This window comes from Mycteria americana, chromosome 7 (assembly GCF_035582795.1).
Source record: "Mycteria americana isolate JAX WOST 10 ecotype Jacksonville Zoo and Gardens chromosome 7, USCA_MyAme_1.0, whole genome shotgun sequence".
In the NCBI taxonomy this organism is placed as follows: Eukaryota; Metazoa; Chordata; class Aves; order Ciconiiformes; family Ciconiidae; genus Mycteria; species Mycteria americana.
The window spans coordinates 59,174,399-59,200,038 of NC_134371.1; the positions used below are offsets into that span (position 1 = coordinate 59,174,399).

Below are 25,640 nucleotides of genomic sequence, written 5' to 3' on the forward strand. Positions count from 1 at the left end.
GCCCCGGCACCGCCCCGGTGCCGCCGGCGGAGCCAGCGCGGATCGGCCCAGCATGGAGGGGACGCGGCGCGCCCTGCTCCGCCTCGCCGCCGCCTGCTGCCTGCTCTGCGCCCTGCCAGGTACCGGGGGCGGCCGCCCGAGGGGTGCCGGGGCGGGGGGGCGGCTCGGGGGGTCCCGCCGGTCTCGCCGCGGCGGGGAGCGCAGCGCCGGGGGCAGCCGTCGGGGCAGCGCCGGGGCCCGGGCCCGGGCTCGGGCTCCTCCGCCCGCTGGTGGGGCTGGGAGAGGAGGCTCCGGGGAGCCCTCCCCGGGGACGGAAACCTCCGGGGAGCAGCGCCCGGGCCTGGCCCCGAGACTCGGGCGCAGTGCCCCGGCCCCGGGCGCCGTCGCCCCGCCGGGCGCGCAGGTACGGTCGCCCAGAGATGCGCGGGGGGGGGGGGCCCGGGCGAGCCCCGCGCTCAAGGCAGCAGCGGGACCGCCCGCCCCGGCCTTGCCCATACAAGGCAGCTGCAGGCAGCGCTCGCCCCGCGGGCGCTGCTCCCCCGCCGGCGGGGCCGGGCCGGGTTCACCTCCCCGGCCCAGCGGGGAAGCCGAGGGGATGCGCGGGGAGGGGAGCAGCGAGCCCGGAGGCGCTCGCCCACCAGCATCCAGCCCTGCGAGTCCCCCGTCTCCCACCCTGCGGCCCTTGGGTGCCTACTGTGCTGAGCTGCCCACCGAGGGGACCCCGGACAAAGCCCGAGCTCTGCCGCCTCCCCGCAGGGACAGGGCGCCCGCCCCGATGTGCTGCGGGCGAGGAGGCGATGCCGGTGTCCAGGACGGAGCAGGAGCCAGATCCCGGCCCCAGGCAGCCTCTCCCAGGCTGTCTTTCGGCTCGACTCCACAAGCAACATGTCCCCACGTGGGGAGGCACAGTCTGCAGCGTGGCGCTGACAGCCCCGTCCACCGACACGCCGCCGAGCCCTGCCGCGTGGCTGGGAGCGTGCCCCGAGTCGGGGGGCTGTCGCCATCCCCCATGACCCTGGCAATGACAAAGTCTGAGCTGGCATTTAGGGGCTTGCCTGGGGCTCAGGCAGCGAATGTGTTTCCTCTTCTTTGCAGCTGAAAAAAACCCCTTGGCCAGACCCTGGTCAGATCACAGCACGGTGACAGCAGCAATAGAGACCGAGGGGTGACACGCAGAAACTCGGTTTCTAATAACTAATTGGGCTGGTAAAACCCCAGTGTAGGTGCCTGCAGGGCTGAGCCCCGGCAGCGAGAGCAGCGCTCAGGCTGAGGTTTTGGGCGCCAGATGTGGTTTGGCTGGGTTTGAGGCTGAGCACGGGGAAACAGTCCCAAACCAGCCCCCTTTATGTGGGCAAAGCCTTGGGTAACGCTGCGCTCCCTGTGCGAGGGTGGCTGTGCTGTGACGGGGTGCGGGGAGGTGACCGGCCACTGGCAGAGGAGTGACTCGCTGGCAGAGGAACGACTCGGGATTTCCATCGCCGAGAGGAGGAGGAGCTCGGGGCTGCCGCTGGCTGGGCTGGCCCCATGTCTCGCAGCGTTTCCTGCACCGGCACGCTGGGGTACCCCCGGGGAGCCCCCTGCCCCAGCTGGCTCATAGAAGCCTTCTCACTGCAAAGTCCAAGACTCAAACGGCTGGAATGTACCAGAATTAAGGTTGTGCTGGGTTTTTCCTGGGATCTTCATGCATAGTGTCCCAATCCCAAAATCCCTTCACAGCCTCAGGAAATGGCACCTATGCAGCTGGCCTGGCCCTTGTCCTCATGGCTTGTGGATCCGCTAGCTAATCCCAGCCACAGTTGAGAGTGCAAATGTTTTGTGAAAATAGATGGCATGGAAGAGATGCCACCAATAAAAAAATGCCCCATGGCAAGCACAGCCCTTAATGAGACACCAGAGAATCCCAGCAGGGCAGTGATGGGGGAAGGGAAGGGTTCGCCTGGAGATTGGTCCCAAAGTCGACAGTCCCTAGAAAAATCTGTCCAAAACTGGGCTTGTCCCAGCTCCGTGAGCTGGTCTCTGCCTTGCTCCCAGCGCAGATCCTCTTGGCACCCCTGTCTGGCAGCGCCTGCTCCCACTCCCCAGACGGGTTTGCTGCGGGGCTGCAGAGGGACTTGGGCTGCCGCATCCCCTGTGCTCTGCCCACCCCGGCCTCTCAATGCAGCCTTTCTTCGCTGCCTGCGGAAATCCACTTCCTCCAGCACCGTTAGCCTTACAAATAAAACCCCAAGTAATTTTGGTCTGGGCATTTTGCTGCCTCCCCCTCCCACGCTGAGCTGCCTCACAAGCGGAGGGGACAGCACAGGGCCAGGAGCGGCAGGAGGGCATAAAGCCCTGTCTGTCGGCGCCTGGGGCCATGCACACAGGCGGGCAGTGTGTCTGCTTCCAGAGCCCCGCAGCTGATTTGCCATGATTTTTTTTCCCCTTGTTTGCCCAGGGCTAAGGGGAGTGAATGGCCCCAACCCCCCCTTGGCTGGAGGGCTCCAGCTCTCCTGCACCCAGAACTGAGCCACAGCTTGGTCCTCTCCTCAGGGTGGTACCTCCAGCTGTGTGGGGTAACCACCGACCCTGCACCGCCTGCCCAGCCCCATCATGTCATGCTGTTGGTCTTCGATGCCATTTCTGCAATGTGCTCTTCCCCCAGCCCCACGTGCAGGGTGGATCTTGGCTCCCTGCTGCCCTTCCAAGGCCTGACCTGCTGGGCAGGGGCAAAGCACTCTCCTCCTTCAGGTCCCTTGGCCCCATCCCTCTGAGCAAAAGGGAGCAGGGACGATCCAAAGCACAGAGGCCCCTCTCCCTCCTTCCTTTCCACCAAGACCCTCCGGGTGGGCAGACGCAGTTCTTGCTGCAGGGGTTTCCACAGGGCTGTTTTGTGGTGACGTTGGCCGCCTTTATCCCCACCACACTCTGTGGGGCAGCTCTTACAAGGCTCAGCACTGCTCGGGTCTGGGGCCATGTCCTGAGCCCTGTAGGGGTGCTCAGGGCAGGGCCAGGGCACGTGCTTGCCCTGCATGACCTAAACTGTGGCTGCTCAGGGCAGGATGCATCCTCCAAGCCCCATGGCCCATGAAACCAGCAGCCACACAGCTGACAGGAAGGTCCTGGGGGCTGCTGGGACTGGGCAGATTTTCTGATGTCCAGATTCCCCCCAGCTCATGCCGCACTGCACTAGAGACCAGGCTCCCTGCTGACATGGGGCTGCTATTAAGGCAACTGCCTAATTAATTTTCTCCTAAGGACACGAGTGCTTCCTCCACTGCAGCTGTGACTCCCAAGGTAAGCAGGGCAGGGCTGGCTGATGCCAGAGCTCCCTGCTGTTGCTGTATTATTGGGGTTATGCAGCCCCAGAGGAGGGCAGGCTTCCCAGGCCTTGGTGCCGTGCATGTCCCCAGCAGCTTCTGGGCAAAGGGGTCTTCATCATGGCTCAATCCCTCTACCAAGGAACAAAGCAAACAACGTGGGAGCCTCCTGGGCACCTTCTTGCCAAGCAGGGTGCTTTGTAGCTGCTTGCAGCCAGTGGAAAATAACTGGCTGGTGCGACAGTGGTGGCTGAGCAAGGCAGCCTGCTCTCCTCTTTTGCCCTGCCATGAGAATTCGGGAAGTGCCCCCTCGCCTCTAAATGGGGGATCAGTGATGGGGCTTAATGCAAACCTGTGGGAAAGCACAGTTTCTTGCATGTCTCCCTGCCCCGGCTGGGTGGGGAAGGGCTCACGTGGCAGAGCTAGGCACCTAGCCACGTGCCACCCTGGGGTGCTGCGTCCTGCGGGCAGGCGCTCGGGCTGTGGCTGCCCCCCTCCCTGATGCACCTCCCCGACTCGGGCTCTGGCACCGCTGCATGCTCTGGGCATGTCTGTGCTGCTTTATGGCTTTTCCTAGTACTGAAGAACCTGTGCTTGGCATTTATGGTGCTGTTTCCAGGGCTGCTCATCTCTGCTCTCGCAACCCTTGCTCTGCCTGGCTCTGCTATGCCACCATCGGCTGGTTGTCCCCATCACAAATGCAGTGCCACCAAACAAAGCGGTAGCACTGGCACACTCCTGGTTCCCCTTTTTGCTCCCCAGGGGTTCAAGCTTTAGGCCCGGCATCCGCAGATGCCCCGGGGAAGCATCCTCCTGCCTGCCCGGGCAGGCTGGGTGCTGGGCTGTCCCTCGCCAGCGCTGCGCTCACTCGACACCCCATATCTAATCTGAGCCCCGTCTCGTGCTCAGCTCGTGGCCACCTGCCTATTGGGCTAGAAGGAGCTTCTCAGTCAGGAGACTCAGTTTCTATTCCTGTCCCTTACCGCAGCCCTTGCTTTGCAGCTTGCCTGGCCTGGCAGCTTTCCAGGGCCGCACTCGGCACCCCTAGTTCAGCTCCCCCCAGTTTTGCTGCCTGCGCAACAGGCACGGCTCAGCTCACAGAGGCCACGTGGGGTGCAGTGAATTAACTTGCTGCCACGCAAGAGCTTTGCTGTGGTCCCCGAGCAGGCTGCAAGGTCCAATCTGTCCCTGCGCCCCATGCCTGGACTTCTTGCAGCAGATGGAGCCCGTTCAGCCTCTCTCTGCCGGGATGGGGACAGTCCCAGCATCAGCCCTGGCAGGGAGAGCGCTGGAGCCTGCAGCAAATGCAGCCCGGTGGCATCCTGCCTCCATCGAGGTCCTGCAAAGTATCAAACGGGAGCTGAGCTTACAAAGCAGTTGCCCTTCGTACCGGATCTGTGTGTCTGAACCTCACTTCATCACGATGACAGTGTTTGCTCTACAGCATCTCTGGGTGCATCTGGCACCTACCTGAAGGGCTCCAGAAATCTCTTCTGCCACTTGTTTTTTTTTTTTATTCCAAGCTCTGAATTAAGAAGAGGTCAGGCTCGGCTGGTATCTAATCAGCAGCTACTCCAGTTCTGCTTCTAAATGAAACGAGGATCCTTGGTTTTAAATCCCACTGTCTGGTTTTATTTGCATTTATACTCAAGCTCTTTTTCCTTGAAGAGGTTGTTTAATTACCATTGGTTGGTAACCATAAAAATGTAATAACTGGCAACAAAAGATAATTTCTACACTTAATGGAGTACTTTGCTAAGCAAGAGGATATAATATAATTGCTTAAATACATTTAAGTTACAGTTTATGCTGTTACTTTTTAAACATTAATTTTGCATTTTACTAGGTTGTTTGCGACTTGGGCTGTTACACTTAAATGGAAATTGAATTCACTTAGTGCACAAAAATAGGATTTAAGAAGGGTTTGGGTGCCTTTTCAATGAATCAGAGTAGTGGTTTGACACGCATTCTGTAGGAAGCTGATTTAAGTGAGGTGCTATCCGCAGACAGTGACAGCCTGCGCAGGAGGATACATCCACACCAGGGAGTCCTGCTAGATCCTTTCTCGTCTTTGTGCTCAGCTCTCGCCTGGGTCTCTGTGCGCCTCTTCCAGCGGTGACTGCAGCCTGCACCCCGCTGCCCTGCTCTCCCTCGAGCCCCAGCAGCCAGCCTGCTGCTGCCTTCCTTACCTTACATGGCTCTCCTACATCTCGCCCTAAGAAGGATTTTAGAAACGGTGGTAAAGCCTATGGATTGGAGTTGGGTTTGTGTTGACCCTCAGGGACCTCAGGCTGCTGTTTCTGGCTGAGATAGGAAGGGGGGTGCAGAGGGTGCTGCTGGGACCGCGGCAGGAGGGTTGTGGCAAGAGCTCGTCCCACAGGCTGGTCCAGCTGAGGCCCTGCTCTGTCTTGCTGCCTTGTTTTATTCTGAGAAACAAATAGACAGTGGGGTGGCTGCTGTGGCAGAGGATGGAGGAGACGTCCCTGCTCTGTGTGGCTGCCCTGACACAGCAGCGGTGCTCTGTGCTGGTTGTGCAAACCTTCCTCAGCCCCTCGCTTGGCCCCAGCCCTGAAACTTGGGCAGGGAGCGCAAAGCAGGGACGGCCCTGTCTCCTGCAGAGCTGGCTTCCTTCACTCAGTCTCCGTTATGGCATATTTATACCATGTCTGCTCTGGAGCTGGTGGGAGCTTGGGTTGATGCGTGGAGGTCCTCAGTGTCGTCATGCAGTGCTGGAGAGGGCCCGAAGCCGTGGGCTGATGCTCAGAGCCCTCCCTTCCCTTGCGGAGCAGGGAGCGATTCCCACCCTTGTCCAAGGCAGGGGCTTCTCGGCTGGCTGCATCCCTCCTCCCTTGGGGCTGCTCTCTTCCTTTGCCCCTCTCCTTTCCCAGACAGAGGTCACTGCAGTCAGCACTGTCTGATGGGAGCTGCCGCTCCAAATCCACCAGCCCTGCCCTAATGTGGTCTGAGATCGCTGGTTCTCACCACGTGCAGACTGAGCCTGGTGGTTAGCACAGACGCGGGGCAGGAGCGGGGCTGTAGCCAGGGGACCGCCAGCCAGCTCTGCTTTAGCAGGCACTGCAGCGTAACCAAAGCAAACCCACCCTTGGTTCCCCGTCAGGGAAACAGAGATGCTGTTATTATCAGAGCTCTTGCTTGCAGCTGGTCCTGCTTCCTCACTTGCAGTACAGTCATAGTTTCTTCATTATGGATCCAAGGGGTGACTTCACCAGCTGTCTTGGGCTGCTGCAACTGTCAGGGCCTGGGGGATCCCAGAGAAGGTGAAGCATCCACACTAACTCCTTCCCTTTCTATCTGAGACAAGAGGGGCATGGTTCCTTCTTGTCTCCAGGAGCTGATGAGGGCGATGCCTTAGGCAATGCAGCCACAGCCTCCCTAGCATGTGGTGCAGGAAGCAGAGCTCCTCCAGGAAGACGCCAGACTAATAAGCTCTGACCTGCATCTCTGTAAGTAACTGATAAACAGCTAAAAACATCATCGCTCAGTGACTGGAGCAGCAGTGACCGTGCTGGAACTGGGGATTTTCCGACCTGTCAGGCACCAAGGATGCAGAGCAAACCACAGTGGTTGGACCCTGGAGGATCACAGCTGGCGTGGGCTTCGCTGGGTCTCATCCAGCACAGCCGGCCGCAGCAGCTTCGCAGCAGAGCCGTGCTCTCCCCACTGTACTGCAGGATTTGCACCGGAGCTGGGTGGGAACGGGTTGCCTCTTTGGGTGGTGATAAAACTGTGGGAAACAAAGTTGTGGCATTGCAGCAACGATGTAGCAAATCTTAATGCAAGACCCCTGGGGGAGTATTTTTATTCTAAAACAAAACTGAAATAAAACCCATTAGTGCTTGCGCTCTTAACACCCGCATGCTCACAAGCACTAAGTTGCACCTATTGGGTATTTCCACAGGTGCTTTGCTTGGTGACTGTGTGCTGGCTGTGGATGTGCCCTTACCTCTTAGGAGCTGACACACGGTGATGGTGATCTTTTGTCTGTCTGTCCCCGAGTGACGAGGATTTACTCCCTGTCCTTCGTTTCCTTGCCCATCTTAAGGCTCTTGCCTTGTTCTCTATCTTCCCGCCATCATCTTTTAATGGCTTGAGTCTTTGTGTTAGCCTGGTTTAGGCTCTCCCTTTTTTCAGGCTCTCCTTTGTTTCCTGAGCTGGGTGTGCTGTGATGTCCTGGGCTGGATGACCTACTAATCCAGGTGCCATCAACACCTGCCCTGCTCAAAGGCCTCTGAGCAGGTGCCCTGCTGCCCCAGCGGTTCCCCTTCCTGCTCCATACCTGCCAATTTTAACATCTCTTCTGCAATTCTCTACATACCAAGTTTTACACGCCACAGTGCTGTGTTACACCAGGTCCGGGCCGGCTGCCGCTACAGCACAAGCCTTTCTGCAATGGTCCTGCTACGTTCCTGTGGGATGCAGGGCCGGAGCAGCCCATCCACCCGGGCACTGCTTCCTTGGTGGTCATGGACACTGAGCAATTCTGCGGGAAGGAGCTGTGTGGCTACTTACAGAGAGAAGAGCTTAGGGAAATACTACTCCCACTAGCTCTCCCTCTTGCAGACAGCGGGGAGCTGTGTGTGCAGCCCATCCTTATTCACAGGGTGGGGGGAGCTGCTTGTCCCCACAAACCCTCCTGCCCCACAGCATCTCCTGGCAGGGATGCCAGTTCCTGACACTGCAGGGAGGTGCCCTGGCATGTACGGCCCAGACTCGTCCGCCTTCCCCCTGGCTTTCCTTTCCTAGTCAGAAACTGGCACAAGTGTTTCAGAGTTGCTCAGGCCTTTGTGCAAGACAGCTCTCCTCAAATCTTTCCTCTGCATGACCCCACTCATGGCTTGCCACCCTGTGGGAGGCTGTCCCAGGCACAGGCCAGCTATTCAAAGCAGCACGTAGCCAGGCTCGCCGCTGGCCGGGCACCTGGCCACCACCTTTTCCTGTTTACCCGCAGTGACAGCACAGCTCTGTGTGCGTCTCTTGCTGCGTAGGAACAGGTAGTTGGGTGTTTACAGAGCGAGCATCTGCCAATGCCCAGCCGGGATCCTTCAGCATTGCCCAGCACAGGCTCTGGAGCTGTAGGGCTGGAAATTGTCGCATGAAGAGCTGTGAGCTTTGGTGCCTGATCTGGGGAAATGCAGTGCTCAGCTCTTTTCCTTCCAGGTGTTACTGGTGTAACCATATCCTACACCTTAGCTCCATTTCAGAGAGCACCTTGCTTTATTTAGAGGCACATTCTGGCCAGGGACAGCTGGATCAAGGCAAGGCCAAAGGGAGCATCACTTACACCTTCGGTCTTCATTTTTAAGTCGCCCCAGCTGGGGCTCCCCTTGAGAGCTTATTCTCTGAATGTGCCGAGCAGGGTTGTGCTGCCTGTTTGTGCATCCCCCGTGGGAGCCCTCCTGGGACTGGGGCCCCGGGCCAGGCAAGCACAGCTCCGACAGGATGCTTTGAGGTTTTGAATTCTCCAGCTGGTCGGGGTACTGCAAAGGTCTCTTGAGAGAGACGTATTGTGTCTTTTTTTAGGGCCTGTTAAGTGCTGTAGCTGGAGAAGAGCTCTGATAACTGTGGCTGTTCTGAAGAGCTTTTAAAAACTGCTGAGATTTCCCCAAAGCCTTAGTACGAGAGTGGGCTGCTTTGTTGGTGGATGAATGTTTCTTGGTTACGGCATCTGCCTCGGATGCTTCTCCACTGTGGAGAGAGTGGGCATGAAGATGGATTTTCTTTGGTACCTTTATTTTTTCTGTAGTTGGCTCATCACACCTCTGGCTTGGGTAGAAACTCGAACAGAAATTGTCAAAATATTGACCATGCGATGTTTTTAAATTGTCTGGAGAGTCCATCCTGATGTGGCTACATTTCTGTGTTTTCTTCCTGTTTACACCCTAAAAAAACCCCACAGGATCCATGTTTATGAACGGGCAGTGTAAGAGCCTTGTGGTTTTCCTCCTCCTGCATGCTGTCACACTGTCTAGCGGCTGCGGATCCGGGGGGGATCCTTGCTCACCGCAGGTCCCGGCGAGGGAAGCTGTAGTGGGAGGCTGAGTAGCTCCCCATTTCTATCACAACAGTCACACTTTATGGTGGTGATGTGTTCATAAATAGCTCAGGAAGGCACCTCCCAAAGCACACCACCAGCTCTGTTAGCTGTAGTATTCTCTGGCTACCCATTTTACCTTTCCCTCTAGCAGCAAGCCCACACTACTGCTAAGATTATGGCTTTACCCTTGCCAGCCACAGACATTTTAAACATTACTTTTCTACACTTCATTGGGCCAGGGGAGATAAGAGGACCTACTTCCACTTTTTCCCCACTTGTATTTTTTCTGCACCACTTCTGACTCCTTCTCAATGAACCAAGGAAGACTTATCTAAGTTTCTCACAGAATCAGGTCTCAGGTGGTACTTTTAAAAAACTCAAATGCTCTAAAAAGGTTTAAAAGGTGCTCCAGGGTAGAGGGCTTAGTGATGCTGAGCCCACAGAACAGGACCACAGGGCTTGAGGGGGAGGAGGGTAAAAACAGGTCCCCTAGAGCAGGTCCCTGCCTCAGAGAGGCCACAAGGACAGAGGAGCTATTTGAACCCCTTCCCCAAGTGTGAACCTGTGCTGGATTTGGAGTTAAGGGGATGGAGAGGTTAAATTCCTGGCCTCCCCCTCTGTTTCTCCTCTCAGTGTGGGATCTCTGACAAATTTCTCAGCATTTCTTAACTCTGTTCCATAGGAGAGGGACAGAAGACAGCAGAGACCTCGGTGAAACCATCACCTTTCCTTAGCACAGTGCTAACCTCAGATCAGCCAAGGGAAGCCTCTGACTTCAGTCCAGTGACTACTGCCATTCCCAAGACAAGCCTGGAGAAAAACTTGACTGCTGCAACACTCAATGCCACTGGAGCCCCCGCTACAGAGATGGAGGATGCCTCCATCCCTACCACCCCCATGGCAGGCACCAAGGCAGAGAGACTGCAGGCTTCCACCACTGCCAGCCCCGGGGACGTCACAGTTACACAGCGTGAGCACCACAACACGAGCTTGTCAGTCAACAGCAGCATGGAAATTCCCTCTCCTACCGCGACTGCCAGTACTCTGGAAGAAAACCAGCCCAACCACGAAGTCACAGAGCCTTTCAGCACAACTGAAGAAATGGATGACGCCAGCAGTGCAACCCCCACGCCTCCTCTGAACAGTGTGCCGGGTGAGGTTTTGCCTTTCCTGCCTGTGCAGAAAGTCCTGCCCCAAGGATGCACAACCTGGGAACTTCTGTGAACTCTCATGGGAATTGGAGAGAGGGGGGGAAAAGGGGAATGAGCCATTAAGCACAAACAGTTCAGTGGTACTGACTTGCAGAGGTGCTGTTAGTTCAGCATCCTCTTTGCAAGCCCCATTAATTATGGTATTAATTGTGCTGGCTGCTTTCTGATGAGGACATTGATTGTGTGCAGGGAAGTCCGTTATATATCTCATCTGAAACAACGTGCTTCAGCAGTGCTGCCCAGCTGGGCTGTTCCTGCACCAGGGCTGGGGGCTTGACAGGAGCCTTCCCTGCTGCCTGCAGAACGGGCAGCACACCCTCCGTTAACACAAAGCACGGAGATGGGCAGGCACAAGCATGAGCCCATCCATCCCTGGGCAACCATGGGAACTCCTACCCTACCTTCAGATCCCTCTGGGCAGCGTGGGGACTGGCTATAGGGTCTGCGACCCCAGTCTCGCCCACCTTGGGGCTGCCAGGCTGTCACACACCCCTGATGCAAGGCAGATACTGATTGACCATTGATTTGCATGGTGTTCACGCACAACCGCATCCTTCGCCCTAGCTTGTGTCACAGGATCCTGCTGTTCTGTGACGCACAGACACAGCCTCAGGGGATGCTGCTACCCAGTCCCTGGGCAGCCCCCTTTGTGCTCCCCGTAATGAGAGACCTTTCCCAGTCTCTTGCTCTGGGGTTATCCCCAGCTCTGTGCAAAGCTGTTTGAGGGTTCTCTGCTTGTCTTTGTCCCCAGAGGACAGGCCTTGTGGGCCCAGCTGCAGTTAGCTGACATTGCAGATTGGAGCACATGAAAACCAACAGGACTTTCTAAGCACTGTGGCTTATATATAGCGTGGCTCAGCTGTGGCTGAGCTATAGGACCTGCTTGTTTTCCAAAGGGTTGTCAATAAGCTGCTTCTCCTATAGTCCCAGCAGTCTTCCTTACAGACTTGCTTCTATCTAGTCCAGTCCCACAGAACAGTGCGCTTGCACTTTATCCTTTGAAATAACTGCTTGTTCCTATGTTGCAGCAACAACTAACAGCTCTCAGCTGGGGCCTTTTGGTGGGCAGACCGTGCAGCCCACAGCAGAAGGGTCTGAAACCAGGCCAGGAACAAACCCTGCGGGTGCCACAGAGGAGAGCACCATGGAGCCCAGAACCTCCTCTGCTCCCATCGCCACCGTAGGGAGCACGTCCTCTGCCTCCGCCTCCAGTGCTGTGACAGTGAGACTCCTTGTGACCAGCTCCACGTATACCAGCACAGCTGCCATCCCCACCGGCACATCTACACCGAAGCAGCCATTGGAGCCCATACATGAGAAGGCTTCTGTATTGGACGTTGGTGATGATGAAAATCCAGGTAAATGCTCTGCTTTTGTCCCTGCTCTCACAAAATATGGCAAAGGGTTGGGGGTACCTCAAATTTCCTCTTGGTTGTACTGAGCAGAACCAGAAAAGACAAGGCTTTGCTACTCCAGCCCTTGAAGACTCTCTTTTGGCCTCATTCCCTTGGTATCCTTGCAGAGCTACCCAATTCTCCGTTGGCTGATACGAGGGCTGATCCCTTGGTAATCACCGTGATCTCCGTCTTCATTGTCATGGTGGGCATCCTAGGCCTGGTGGGCTTCTTGAGATACCGCCAGCACAACAGCCGCATGGAGTTCCGGCGCCTGCAGGACCTGCCCATGGTGAGTAATGCCTTCAGCCCAGCCTGACGTGGTCTGGCTTGCTACTGGCTGCTTTGCAGTTCCCCTTCTACTACATTAGTGACGCTTTGGGTATTTGCAGCAGCCAGAATGCTGATCGCAACTCCTATTCCCTCTTAGGTCCCTCTCCTTCCATCCAGGGTTTGAATCAAGACAGCAAGTCTCAAGGTTGGCCACTAAAGAAGCTCTCTGCCTTCCCCTCACTCTGCAGGGGAATGCTAAGAGGTTAAATAGAGAGAGGAAGGGGAGCACCATCCAAACTTCCCCTGAAATGACACCTTCCTAGCCTCTCCTCCTGTATTCTGATATATTTGCTTTGTGACTATGACAAAGCAGATTCTGTGCTCTGTCCGGGGAGGTTGTCTGTCTGTCCGCGTTTGACCCTTTGGGGATATAAAAAGATATGAGGGTTTCAGAGGCTGGATTAGCTCTGGGGAAGCTGCAACTAACTCACTGTGCTTTCTGGGACAGAGGAGTACCGATTCCCTTCTGCAGCTAGCAAGCAAGCTGATGCTGTTTCAAGCTGAGTGGAGTTTTCCATAGCCAGGGTTTCCCACATCCCTGCAGCAGGCAGGCTCTTCCTGCATACACCTCTTCTCTCCAAAAGCTGCAGCAGGAGGGGAGAGTGACAGTCCAAAGACCCAGGAATTGCACAGGGACAGTATTTAGGTGGATCGCTGGGCAGATGGCCACACTGTGACAGTATGGAAGAGAAGGCTGTGCTGCCTGCACAGCACTCTTCCAGGCTGGGACTGTATGCCATCATGCAGACATCTCATTAAAGCACGCTGTTCTCTGCTTCTAGGATGACATGATGGAGGACACCCCTCTCTCACTCTACAGCTACTAGGCAACCAGGCTGTCCTCTGCCTGGCCGGCTGAACTTCCCAGAGGAGAAGGCCTTGAGGACTTGGTCCCAGACGATCTGCTGAGGAATGAGGGGCTGTGATTTGCACACAACTGAAAGATCCTTTTCAGATGGCTTTTGGTTTTAGACTTTTTAAATAGTTCAATGTTGAAGTTTTTATGCTGGGAATCAGAGCCCAAGTCTGTCCCTTTCCTCCAGGCTCTCCTCGAAACAATGCCCTGAAGAGGTGCCTCCTCCTTTTAGTGTGGTGACCAATTAGCCAAGACAACCTTTGCCATCACATTCTGCATGGATCTCTTCTGTCTATCTTGGCGGCTACTGCTTTCAAAGGAGGTGGGCAAGTGATCCATACAAGAGCTCTTAACACTGGTGATGTCAGTACAGTGCTAGCAAAGGAGACTGCTGTTTTCTGAGGAAGCCAAGGATGTGGAAATCAGTTCTCTTGGGCTCCCTCTTGGTCTGTATTTTTAAGGTTGTTTGTTTTGGTTTTTTTCTTGCACTTTTTTTGTTCCTGTTTCAGCTTTAGTCCTGGGATTGGCACTGCCCATCCTGAAACACCTACCAGGAGGATGACAGGCTGCTCTGCTTCCTTCCTACATGCATACCTTTTCTCTTTAACCAGGGAAAACAGTTTTGTGGCCACTGGAGAAGTGCCCTTGCTACTTGAAGTTGCTTTGAAGTTGCTGGGCGGAAAATGAACATAATTTTAGCTTAACAGGGCTTGATAGGACTCAGTCTATTGCCTATTAGACACACTAATTTGGTCTCACAAAATGAGGAAACTGTGTCTCCCATACTTGATGCTTTCAGCATATGTGTAAACTCTTTGCCCAGGCTCAGTAAATGCTTTTGTCCGTTTGCCTGCCTGGATTGACACATGCCTTTCCTCAGGTACCTCCCATTTTGCTGCTAGCATCTGGTTGCTGAAAGCTGGTGTACAAAACTAGTACTGCACCCTCCCTCCTCTGCTATGCAAGGTCAAAGCTCCTTTACTTTCTAATGTTGGTCTTTGAGCCAGTTGGTGTCCTGTCATGAGGACAGATCCTGGATGTAGGTGCCTTCCTCCCCTTCCCTTTCTAGGTGTTAGGCTGATTAGATTCTGCACTTTTGCCTCAAAATATCACTGCTGTAGACTGCATCGAAGGCTCTTGAGGCTCCTCAAGGAAACTCACAGACCAGAGCCTCTGAGTGTAAGTCTGAGGATCTTTTGGTGCCCTTGCCTCAGAAAGACTGGAGTGCACGTGACATGAAAGTCTTCATGTAATTAACACCTGCTCCTGTTTTCTAATTCACATTTAACTGCAGGTAAACACATGCCTTCTCTAGAGTGTCTGATTTTTGACTAAGCCAGTTGCTCCCTCAGGATACAGCAAGAGCTAGAGATTATCTACCACATTGCTCTTACAAACCTCAGTCTCTCCTCTCCTTTCAGTAGCAACGCTCACTGACCCCACAAAGGACAGATACCAGGCCTCACTAGCAAAAGTACCTTTTTTTTCCAGTGCTGTTATTGCTTGTCTTAGCAGGGAAAGGGGAATTTCCCCATCAGCAGGGCTCAAATTATCTGCAAAGCCCAAAGATGGAGCAGAACCGGTCTGGGTCAAATAGATGAACTGGGTAAGGCAGCAGTTCCTCCTTCCTGCGTTACTACTTCCGAAGTGGCTGACAAATGGCTGCAGTGCAGTTTGGGTTCAGCTGCTGGCTTGGGCCTTGCATCTGTTTATTGTAAGGATGCCCAGTAAAATAGGGAAGAAGGGTTGGTTCTCTCCTACTGTTATTGCATGAAAACTAAAGGGCAATTGTCACAACTCCAAAGCTTTTGTATCAAGCATTGTCTGCACAGAGCAATCTCCCTAGCTACAGACTTGTTTCCCCTGCCGGAGGGCAGGGTGCTACTGGTTTTTGGCACAAAGAAAGGCAAGTTAGTGGTGGAAAATAGAACTCCATCCTGGCTGGAACTGGTGCAGGCTGGCATAGCTGGAAAGTGTCTCTGCACACAACCGAAAGGGCAGGGGCTGGTTGTTCTGGTTTCCCATGCATCGCTGTCCAGGGGAAAGGGGTGAGGAAGAAAACTCGCCCAACACCAAAGTGCAACTTTCTTTGTAAAATATGTTAATAGTGGAATTTTTTTTCTGCAATAAAGTTACAAATGCCAAAGGTGTCCCGGTCCTCATATTTTCATGGCAAACGTAGCTGAAAAGCTTTTGTAGATCACAATGAATCCTGTGATAGATAAACAGCAGCAGTTTGGGAAGGAAGACTGACAGAGCTGATACTAGTGAAAATGCCAGACAGCTATAAACCAGAGCTCTGAGGGCTCAGAAGGACACCACCCCTGCTTGTGTTGCTTCTTGTCAGGGTCATTCCCTGTCCGGGTTGACTGAGATTAATTTCTTGACGGCCAAATCAGATGAAATCTGTCTTAGAGAACCACACTAGACCAAATAATCTAACATACACCTTTAGACTCTCTTCCTTTGCCTCTGATTGAAGATATCCTTATTCTCATCTGTTGTCAACTGCAACCCTGAACTCTAGTTACAGAAATATCCTGAAAGCCAGCCTAATCCAAACCTAAGTAGCATCATCTGTCATGCTTCTTTCTATAGTACAGAAGACAAAGCAAATTGAAAGGCATGTACTTCTTTTTGTTTAGCTTTATAGCTGTTTTGAACTCTTCCCTTTGGAGCTCAGACCCACAGGGAGGTAAGCGCTCATAGTTTGCTTCAAAAGCCCAGCTCTTGCTACAGACCTGATACGAGTCTCTCCTGAGCTGATAGTCTCTCCTAGCTGTTAAAATACTTAGGCAAAATCATCCAGCTCATGCATAGACTGTGTTACAAGATTTTCTACTGCAAAAGCAAAATATGGTGAGTGAAACTACTTGGTCCTTGGGCTTATGCTGTTTTTGAAAGAGTTCCCACAACAAATCTAGAAAAGCAAATCCCTGGAAGATCTAGAGCAAGGGGAGAGCAAACAAAGACTTCTTAGCCTAGCACAGTGCTTGCTGAGTAATCTGAAGACTTGGGGATGAACTCTAAACCCTGCAGAGATTTCTGTCCTGTCCCAACATACAACCATACAAAACAGAAGAACTAAGTAACGGAACAAACATGCTACAACTAAGCCAGTCTTCTCAGGTCTGATGTCAGGATTATTCTGGTGGTTTATGTCGGAGTTTCCTCTGTTCTGCCTTTTCACCACCAACCCCACTCAGAGCTGATTCACTCTTTGCAGAACAAACTGCTGAGCTGCCTTGTTAGAGAGGTAGCACAGAGCAGATCTGCGTTAGCTGGAGAGGCAGCAGGTCAGGCTTGTGCAGGCAGCCACCCCTGGGAGGCACGAAGCTTCCTGCTTTTGCCCAGCCAAGTTCTGACCTCCCAGCCAGGTGATGCAATCTCTGAGGTGGCCAGGTTTGGAGATGGACCATGGGCCGGTTCTATGGCCTTCCTCTTTCCTGTGCAGCAAAGCAAACTGACAGAACCAGAAAGCAACAGTTGCCAATTTCTGCATGTCCCTTTGAACACAGCTCTCGCTTTTGATGAGGCTTAGTTTTAATGCCTCCTAGGGTAAGGCACAATTATATTCTTGATTAGCAAGGGGACAAGAATCAATCAAATCACTTAATGTTTAAAGCTCAATAGGAGGGAAAGAAACCCAGATAAAAGAAAAGCAGAGTTTGAGACCCACCTGCCTTCTCTGCCTTCCCCTCCTCCCCTCTCCAGACTCATGTTTTGAAGGGAAGGGGATTTGAGCACCTGAAAAGTGACAGTGCTAGAGCTGCTGTGCCAAGGGCAAGGCTACCTGTGCTACGTGTCAGTTCTCTGCCAAGTCAGTTGTCCTTCATGGCTCAGTGCCTGAGTTTAGCTTTGGACACTGTGTATTTTCACCATCATGTCACATTGCAAGTCTGTAAATAAGGCTACAGACAGCATTCGGAGACAGAGAAACTCCCGTGAGAAGCATTGGAGTGGACAAGGCAGCGTGTGGATCTGGTAAGACCAAAAACCCCATGAGGCTCTCCCATGGATAATAGTCCCCTGTGCTTGCTACCACTTAGAGCAGAACGAAAGAGGCATTGCAGTGATCCAGGGAGAAGGAGCACAGAAGCAAGCCAGGGAGGCAGAGCAGTAAACTTTCAGTAATGAAGGCTATGAAATGATACATAACCTGGGAAGCTTTTAGCCAGTAGCCAAGCGATGTTCTTCTCATACCCAGGGGAGAATAGAAAATGCCTACTGTCATTTCCCAGACACCTAGGAAGGAAACAGGAGACTGCACGCCTCTGCATTATTTCTACTCAATTTTCTATGACAGCAATCAATTCAGTATAAATGTGGATTTCTCATTGGGGAAGGGGTAGAGTTTTTCTAAGTGTACCTCCTGAGCCTCTGCCAGGGCTGTTCCCATCTAATTGCTACCTCTGCTTCACTGCACAGCAGAAGTGAGAGAAGGATCTTCTCTCCAATCCTCCCTTCCATCCCCCACAAAGAAAAAAGAAATCATGCACTTCCTGTCCATAAAACAGCCAGATCTGTGGTCCTACTGATATGTAGCTAAGTGATAAGCAAAGTTGGAAGACCCTGATGGCTAATACAAAAGTCTCCATCAGTATTAGGCCCCCAAAACCATTTGTGTTGTTTTTTTTTTTAAATCCCCCAGAACTTTGTGGGATAATCAAGGTCTTTGAACTTCCCCATCCAACCACATTTGAAGGAAGACTTCCCCGCTCTGTTGCAGGGGACATGTTTCCTCACAGTTCTGAGAAAAATCAGCCTTTACCCAAAGCACAACTTCAAAACAGTCTCAGAAGGTAAAGCACTTAAACCTGCCCAGAAGAGGACCTTCTAATTGTGGCTGGTGATACACAGCTTGCAAACTAGATCCCCCACCATAGCTGATTCTGCAACATACGTAGGCTTTTATAAGCAATCATTAACTATTACATGAAGGAAGCATAGATAAGGTGCTAGACAGTGTCAAACTTGATAGATTTGTGCATTTTAAAGACAAATGGATTGATGTATTCATCTGCTTGACAGCCTGCACAGCCTTCCTTGTGCTTGTTCCCACTTCCTGTCTAATAAATATACTTAAAAGACATACTCAACACAGGTCTGCTTCATGCGCACCAGCAGTTTAACAATGGTTAGCCTCAGTTCCTCTGTAATAATTTTTCTTTTGAAAGACCCATCAGCCAAATAACTCCCTGAACCACAAAACCAGCATGATCTTGATCAGACGGACAGTGGTCACAGCTGCAAGAAAATAAGTATGTGTTTGTTCCTACTGTTCAGCTCCCTCTCTGTTTACAGGTAGACCCAATCCCCCACCCACAGTTCAAATAAAGAGCTAAGTTACCAGAGGTATCCTCCCAGTCATAAAACAGGTCTCCCTGTGATGAACTGCCCAGAATTAATATATCCCTGCAGCAGAAGCCTTTTGCTGGCACTCTTTGAACTATAATGGAACATCTGTTGACAATCTCCCGCAGGGTAACTTCTCCCCTCCCCTGTTTTAATCCTCTCTCCTTCAGAAGTACTTTTGCTCTGAAATTAGACACATCAGTTGCCACAGGATGATTCTCAGATGCATTAGAGTGTTTCCTTTCACACTGGTCTTTCCTGGGAGCTGTAGGAAGAGGGATGAGCAGTCAGCCCTGTTCAGTATTTTCTTAAAAATTTGCTCTTATGTCCGAACTCCAGAAGCTTGCGATGCTAAATTACAGTTTCTGCTTGGAACAAGACGAGGCTCATGGGTTCTGGAACATGCCTTTCAGCCAGATTTAGGCACTCATTTGATTCTGACTGAGAAGGGTTTTACAGGGGACAACTGCAAAATTAGCAGTTTTCCTTTGTGCTAATCCTGGCTATGCTTTCTGATCGCACAGGCAGATCAAGCCACTAACATGATCATTGCTTCAATTTCCCTACTGATAAGCTTGGGGGCAGGATAAGAACTTTTTGCCTACTTTTTTAAAAGGATCTCAATATTTGTAGGTGGAAGGCAATCACGCACAATACTATTTGTGGCTGGCTAGCAGAAAAGGAACACGTTTTCAAAAAGGGCCAAGAGAAGCACTGGGAAAACAGCTCCCGTTGTTTTACAGAGTCTAACCTGGTGGCCCACACTGAGTGATAGAGAATTGGCCACTTGCATCCTGCTCAGTCTGTTTCTTGGATGCATCAAGTCACTTTCCAGCTCAGCTTCAGTCAGATCCAAGCCACTCAAGCAGGCTTTTATATCCTGACCATGATCTGCCAATGGCTGTTCACACATTCAGGTCCACCCTAAGAAGCAGAGTTGAACTCTGGGAAGCAGCTGTTCCCTGGAAAGGGAAAACTAACTGATCTCAGACTGATCTTCAAAGCAAAAGCCACAGTTCATGCAACTGAATGAGATGAAGGTTACAGGAGCAGCCTCCGCCACTGTGTCCTGTCTTGGTCTGTGCTCAAGCCCCCACTTGATGACTCCTACTGCTACTCTCAGCACCACCCGTCCCTGCCTGCTTTTCAAACCAGTCCTAACCAAGCTCTGCTGGGCCGCCTTTACAGCATCCCTGACTCTGTGCCACATCCCAAGGTCCTTTGTATTGATTGAGAAGCAGGCAGCAAAGAGAATGCCACAGATCTATCATCTCCTGCACTATCCCATCTGCTAGACTACAAAGCCTGCACCATCAAATAGGCAGTTGTTCTCTTTCCCCATACTCTAAGGCTTTCTGAACTCAGTGTTGTTCATTCACCTCTTCCCTTCTCCTTCACCACCTAGCAATTCTAAAATTAAGTTCTCTCAGAGGAAAACGGAATAAAAAAAATTCAAACCACATTAGGAAATTTCACAAGGCCCTTTTTTGCCACTATGGCACTTCATTCTCATAAAACAACCTCCCCTTTATGGTGGTCATGGAAGTTTCTGTTCAAAAAACAAAATTTCTTAGCCTGTTTCGAGCCACAGAAGAAGAAGCAATTTACCAACACTTGTCAAGTCAGCTGCTCCATACTGGGTCTTGTCAGACAGGGTAAATCTATGGTCAGTCCATATCTGTTCTGTTCTTGCTACGCATAGAGTCTCCCTAAATGGCACAATCTAAGCCCAGCTACATATCCTAGAGCTTTAGCTAGCCAACAGTTTAAACAATATCCAACATAACCCAAAACTTGCAGTATATTTGGGGAAAAAACATTTGAAGGCATTAGTAGAGACAACACACAAAATTCTCTCAATTTGTTCTGGTCCACCAAGTGAGAGCTCAGAAGACAAGATGATACAGCCCATCCCACAGGAGAGGGCTGAAGCAAAGGGCTGCAGCTAGGAATTCTCTGACCTTGGAGGAAACCCCCCTGTTGCAGACAAGCACCACAGCATCTCTCCCTCTGCAAGCCAGCTGGCAACTGCAAAAGTTGATTGAAGCACCACAAATCAGGCCCTCCATCAGTGTCTGTCACCTGGGGTGAAAGAAGAGAATACACAGCACTGTGTTGTAAAGGTACAAGGTGTAGGTCTAAGCAAGAGAGCATGAGATGACAGCCAACAGTTCAGGTCTCAGGCAGAGTGTGGGACTGGGCAGGTCTGTGAATGACTTCTCAAAATGGCTGTTTCCCTTCCTTGAGTTGCCTCCTTTGGGTCAGCCCCACACCTCATAGCTTCCAGTTCTGGTAAATCCAGGTAACGACAAGTCAAGAAGAAGAGTTTGCCCGCCTAGGGAAGCCAATATCCTTTCCATCTTTTACTTGTTCCCTACAGTAAAGGATGCATCTTTCAGTTAACATTAAAGGTCATGCAGCTTTAGTTCAGGCAGGCTGTCAGACAGGTCACTGGTGAGGTCATCTGCTCCAGCTATTTCTAGCCTCTTCTCCAGCACTGCTCTCTTCCAGATCAAAACACAGCGTGGAGATATCTTTACAATCTATCCCAACAGAACAAGGACTTAGCCTTCCCCAAACTCCTTACCCCGTATGCCAACCCTAAGAACAAACGACAGCCTATGTCTAGCCCCTCCAGCACTGCTGGTTCAGTGTGGACTGCAATCTCTATCAAACTCTAATACAAAAACATCCTCACTCATCTTCTACTGAAACAGAGAAATACCAACAAGCATCCTCACAAGCTAGGTAAGCTCAAATAAAAATAGGTGCCCATATAAGTGAATTGTGGTCCCAAGTGTCCTAGCAAGCTGCCAACACAGCTACTGGGCACCCCTGCTGCAGTATTAGTCAGGATTTCTGATGCTACTACGATATAAATATTTACTACTAATACTAAGCAACATGTAACTAGGTTCTTCATATTAAATGAGGGGTACTACTTGAGCATTTGATCAGTAAAACTCTGTATAGGAGTCCCTACCTGGCATGTGCCTCAGAATAAATGTTAAAGAGAAAAACTTAACCCTTTGATAGGACATGAAGACTCCTTAGGCATCGTCCTAACAGCAACCTGACATGTTACGACTGCATCTACAAAGCAGTTAATTGTAGCAGGTTTGCTAGTAAAGTCTGAATCAGCAGGATTAGTAAATTGGAAAAACAGAACATAGGGCAGTTTAATATGCCTTACAGCCTCCATTCACAAGAATCTTAAGCATCTTACTAAAGTAGGGCATGAATTTTTTCTTTTAAAGGAACATTAGCCCTTTGTTCCTGATTTCCTTTAATGCTAAGTGTTAATGCAAACACAAGGGGGTTTTATATCCTAAAAGCAAGGCATAAATCCAAAAGGATAAAGAGGCTGAGAGACGAACCTTCTTGAAGTGAGCAATTTTCACCTTCCTAATCTCACTGGCTGTGTGTCAGCACCAAAACAAAAACGGAGCCACATTAAAAAGTGGTATCTTGGCGCTGTTAGAGGAAGTGATAAGTATCATAATTGGCCCTCACATGCAGCTTTACATTACCCTGACACTAGACGGGGAGGGAGGATGAAAGAATAGACAGGCACACACAAGTTACCTCTGTCCTGGCAAAGCTGTGCTCTCAGAGCAAAGTTTTAACTGTGGCCCAAGTGCTAGGCCACCACTCCAAATTGTACTGCCTTCCTGCCTTTAGGTGCCTAACACTCACCCCTACCAGTAAAACTGGGCACAGCAAATTATCAGTATGACCTCTGGAATGGCCTGAACAGCAGATATAAATAGGTTCTACAGACCTCTATCATCTGCATTACTGTGGAAAACCCAGCTAGGCTCTTCAGATCCTAAGAGTGCAGGAACCAGCCACGCTTACCTTCAGGCACCTTGATCTCTGTGGTGCTGGAAAGCTCATCGGAGCTGAAGTCTCTGAGGCTGAACTCTGAGGTGGAAACCTCACCCAAAGTTGGACAAAACCACTCTGCCTCTCTGAGCGAGTTCTTGCTTCTCTCTAAAAGAAATTAAGCAAGCAGCAGGCTAGGTCAAAAGTTCAAGGATTAACTTGCGGAGCCTAAGCCTCCACTGTCTACCTTTTGTGACACCTTTTATCATGTGGAGAAACTGTTGCTATTCTGATTTAACAGCATTTTACTTATTCTTGCATGAGTACAACCAGTGGCACAAGGCAGCAGAAAACAGGTTCCATGATACACAAACCGAGGCAGGAAAACACATTGGCAAAAATGTTCAGGCACTGGATTTCAGCAGTCTTTGACACCAATGGCTCCAATCAACTCCAAATCATGCAGTTTTAAACCACAAAGAATTGGCCAGCTCATTTCTGCTTAAAGCCACAGTCACAACGCCAAACCCTTCCAATACAGGGGTCAGTTTGTGTTGGAAAGGGACAACAGGACACCTGACCTGACCATGAGATCTCTAAACCAAAGGGAGGTTGGAATACCATGTCCCAGAGTGTTAGTAACATTGGAGTAAGCGGGGAATAGTTCCGATGATCTCTGTCTTTCCCTGCAGGCTCAGTGGACGGCACCTCCTTCAAGAACAGACTTTTCACTTGATCTTTCAGGTCAGAGACTGTAGATCTGACTGAAGCAAAAGGATAACACTGACAGTCCCTTAAGCTTAGCAATGCCTACTGGAACAATTACAGGGGGGGGATGGGGTGGGAACCACTTTGACAAGGTTCAAAGTCATGCCCCATAGCAGCAGAAGGCAGTTCTGCTGAGCAATTCAATTGTGTTTTCAGCAGATGAACGGTCTGGCAGCAGAACCTCTGCCTCCCCACCTAGCCCTGTTCACATTGTTATCTCAGTTGTGCCAGCACAATTTTTTCCTGCAGCAGCACTGTGAAGCACATCACTTTAGGGGAAAAAAAAAAAACAAACCAAAACAATGACGCACTTGTTAGAACCAGCTCGGCTCCCTGATCGGATTTACAGCACGCCAACAATTGCAGTGGCAGAAACTCAGGAGGCAATGTGCTGTGAGGCCAGTGCAGGAAAAAGCAGAGGGGTGGGCACATTTTAAGCTGATGTTGACAGCGCAGACACATCTTATGAAATCACAGCTTGACAACAGGTGGGAGAGTGACATAATAAGGGAAGGCCTTAGGCTTGTATAGAAAGAAATAGGGAATCGATATTTAATTACAGGAGAACTGTAATGAGTTCCATTATTGAAAACATCTCACCAAGTTGACACAATATCCTTTATCAAAGAAAACCTAATAATAGAGCTACGTTGACCTCCACACTCAGTGTCCACCAATACTTCCCCACTAATCAAGATAGACATTAATATGCTTATGGTCAAGAGGGAGAAAGATCAGAAAAACAGACAAGGAATTAAGATATCCTTTAACTCCATTTCAGTTACCAAATTGCCATGACTCTTCAAACAACTTGTGTGACTATCCCTCTCGGGTTCCTACCTAATGCAGAGCAATAGTTCTTTAACAGGGTCAGAAAAAGGTTTCAAGAGCTGTGGATGGAAAGCAGAAGCAAAGTCCCTTATGTTATAAGCAGTACAATGTTGTGTCTTGGTGATACTTATTTACTGTTCTGGAGAACACAGAGAATGAAAGATCCTTTCTGTATGAATACTTTATGATGACACCAAACCACGCTGTAGCCCATGTGACATCAGCATTAGCCTGAGGGAGATGAATGGGAGTGTTGTGCTTTTCCTAATAATAAAAAAAAACAAAACAAAACCATACCTGGAACACAGACACCTCACAGAGACATCGTTGCCTTCCCCCAGAGGAGTGATGCATATTCTCTGGATGCTGTTTTACTGTAGCACAAAGCTGCATGGGGAAGCGACCGCTGGGAACAGAGACATGAATCCTCAGCTAAATCTGTGACAGTTAGGACATCTGGCAGCTGTCCGAGGGCAGCTGGGGTTGGACAGAGGATACAATTAAACAGAGCCAGAAAGATCTAAGGATCCTCAACAAGGAAGCTCCGATGTCACTCATTTCTCTCCAGGGACCTGGTCAGAGCACTCGGGTAGGGGTGGGGGGAGAGCAAGGGCCAAGCTAGCAGAGGTTAGAGGCACAAGCAAAGCTAGTTCCCACCAGCCGAGCATGGTGAGAAAGGAAAGTGAGGGTGGCTGGGGAAGCTGGGAAAGAATTACAGCTTAGGCAATTCAAATGAGCACCTCTTCTTGGAGGCACTGATTATTAATTTCAGTTATTTCAGCAAAAAGCAAGTAAGGTACTGTCCAACTAGCAACCAGGAGAGCATGTGGAGTCCACCACTGCCCTGACAAAAGGCTTGGGTAGGGGACAGCAACACTCCTGATTAAACAAGGCAGATGAGATGGCTCAGGGAAGCTGTGAGGTAACTCAGACCCTGCCAGCTCAGCTCCAAGGACAGCTGGGAAGGGAACAGCAGGTACCCATTCGCAATGCCCACATGGAATAAGCAGAAGGTGCTAACCCTCAGGATACAAACGTCTCAATAACAGAGGCTGCCACTTCACCCCCTTCACTAGCTGTCTCAGAAGGACTTGCCTGCACTTAGCCAGAGGTCCTTGCCAGGAAAGGGCAGACACTTAAGCCATACTCACTTCAAGCTTTACCAGTTCAGGATTTAAACAGAAGACCTCACCTCACAAAGCTGACAAATCTACTACCTTCAACATCAGTAAAGCCAGTACCATACTAGCCATGGAAATGAACTGTGCTCCACAAGACAAATACTCTGTCCAGGCAGGTACAAAGGACAGCTGGCAAACAAGAACGGCAAGATGAGACATCAGTCCCCAGCATCTCTGATTGCCAATCCAGCCCCTGTGAAAGCGAGCTGCAACAGCAAGAGCTGTCCTGCGGAGCACTGAACAGCCACCAGCCAGCAGCACCCTCCTGTGACATACTCCTGCAGCTCCCAGGCAATTACTCCCCTTGAAACCCAAGAGCAGCACTTGTCCCTGCAGCAGCTCTCATGTGGCATGCACAGACCTGGGCATCCCCAAATTGCCTGAAGGTGTATGCCCTCCACCTGATGTGGCCAGGCTTCTGTTGGGTGCTCCACACTTCCATCCTGAGTTCGTCTAAAGTGTAAGATTGTGCTTTGTGGCTGCTCAGCAGATCTAGCACCTGAGAAAGAGGGGACAGTCACTTCCAAGCATTTCC

At 51.2% G+C, this 25,640-nt stretch overlaps 1 protein-coding gene and 1 long non-coding RNA gene across 3 annotated transcripts in view; one reads left to right on the top strand and one right to left on the bottom strand.

The window, feature by feature from the left end:
- LOC142412818 (uncharacterized) lies at positions 1 to 15,295 on the top strand. Its single transcript, XM_075508663.1, has 5 exons — positions 1 to 119; positions 10,034 to 10,504; positions 11,591 to 11,920; positions 12,085 to 12,248; positions 13,072 to 15,295. Exons 1-5 carry the CDS (start codon positions 53 to 55, stop codon positions 13,114 to 13,116), a joined length of 1,077 nt encoding a protein of 358 aa, XP_075364778.1. The 5' UTR covers positions 1 to 52; the 3' UTR covers positions 13,117 to 15,295.
- LOC142412820 (uncharacterized) overlaps positions 15,276 to 25,640 on the bottom strand; it is a 14,986-nt gene continuing 4,621 nt past the window's right edge. The window contains exons 2-4 of one of the 2 annotated variants that reach the window (XR_012776619.1): positions 22,359 to 22,493; positions 18,496 to 20,582; positions 15,276 to 18,392 (exon numbers count right to left, since the gene is read on the bottom strand). This is a non-coding gene — a long non-coding RNA (uncharacterized LOC142412820). Of the gene's footprint in view, positions 20,583 to 22,358; positions 22,494 to 25,640 lie in introns of both variants that reach the window. The other variant, XR_012776618.1, reaches the window with a different exon arrangement.

Excerpts from the sequence above, each read along its gene's own strand:
- LOC142412818 (XM_075508663.1), top strand. The coding sequence starts at position 53 with ATGGAGGGGACGCGGCGCGCCCTGCTCCGCCTCGCCGCCGCCTGCTGC. Across the intron at positions 10,505-11,590 it reads TCCTCTGAACAGTGTGCCGG|CAACAACTAACAGCTCTCAG; the intron begins GTGAGGTTTTGC and ends CCTATGTTGCAG. Across the intron at positions 11,921-12,084 it reads TGGTGATGATGAAAATCCAG|AGCTACCCAATTCTCCGTTG; the intron begins GTAAATGCTCTG and ends GTATCCTTGCAG.